General features: G+C 61.0%; 1 protein-coding gene across 1 annotated transcript; it reads right to left on the bottom strand.

The window, feature by feature from the left end:
• Nucleotides 1-10: 10 nt before the first annotated feature.
• Nucleotides 11-1068, bottom strand: EMIHUDRAFT_259900 (hypothetical protein; the record flags this gene model as incomplete). Its single annotated transcript, XM_005793471.1, has 3 exons — nt 11-54; nt 348-412; nt 674-1068. Coding segments are annotated over 3 exons (504 nt in total), but the record flags the coding sequence as incomplete, so codon positions are not given.
• Nucleotides 1069-1135: the final 67 nt, after the last annotated feature.

Genomic DNA, 1135 nt, shown 5'->3' with positions numbered 1-1135 from the left:
TGTGCAATCTTTACCGGTATGGGAGTTTTTGGCTAATCAAACCCAAGGCCTGCACTAATCAAAAAGTGGTACGGGATACCAGTTGCCTCACGGAAATCAAAGCGAGTCGGAGTGCCTTCTTGGTGGCAAAATCGGCAAAATCGGCAAAATACCGGGTATTTTGCGGGTATACCTGGAAAAACCGGGGGTATACCCGGGTATAATACCCGCACTGTTGCATGGTTTCGCCCCCGGGACCACACCGACAGCCGCTACAACTACTGAAAACCCCGCATACCACTTTCGCATACCACTATACCATACCACTCCAAAACTAATCAAAATATCGCCAAATACCAGTCTCATACCGGTAAAGATTGCACACTGCTTCTCGCGGTTTTTCCGCTGCCGTCCGTGCTCGACCCTCTCGAGACTGTCTCGACACATTCACGAATGCCTTTTGCGCATCCGGTGGAGGCGGCGCATTCAGCATGGCATTCGTGTGCGCGTCATATGAGATAAATCCGCTTGCAGGAAATCACAGCACAGGCGGGTGGCCACACAAGAACGTAGAGATCGCTCGTGCGTGACTCGTGTGGCCAGGCGGCCGCGCGCGCGCTATCGCGACACACGAGCGCGAGCACAATCGGGGAGAGAGGCCACATAGTCTCACGGGAATGTGGGCGCTCAGTACTGTAGCAGAAGCTGGCCCTGCTCGGCGAATCGCCTCTGCATGAGCGCCTCCATGTCGTCGATGGGCGTGTGTCCGGCGGGCGTGAGGGACATGCCTTGCAGCGAGCGGCCAACCACCTCGGAGGCGTCCGAGGCGAGGGACTCGGAGAGGGCGGACTTCTCGCTCTCGCGCTCCGCGTGGCAGCGCGCCGGCGACGGGGTCCACACCTGGTAGAGCGGCTGCACGTAGCCGGAGGAGACCTTGAGGAGCAGCGGGTCGAACGGGAAGAAGTCGTCCAGCCGGTTCTGGCCGCCGCGGCAGTCGCGCGAGCCGACGGCGGTGCCCTCGTTGGCGGCGACGATGGCGGTGCACGCTGGGACGAGGCCGAGCCGCTCGAACTCGATGAGGACCGCCTCCTGGCAGAACTTGAGCGGGTTGAGCGCGCCGCCGATGAGCCGGCCGACGAGCGCGCCCGTCGCCTCG

The sequence above is a fragment of the Emiliania huxleyi genome (assembly GCF_000372725.1).
Source record: "Emiliania huxleyi CCMP1516 unplaced genomic scaffold EMIHUscaffold_10026, whole genome shotgun sequence".
Classification (NCBI taxonomy): domain Eukaryota; phylum Haptophyta; order Isochrysidales; family Noelaerhabdaceae; genus Emiliania; species Emiliania huxleyi.
This window is presented reverse-complemented; position numbering and strand designations above follow the sequence as displayed.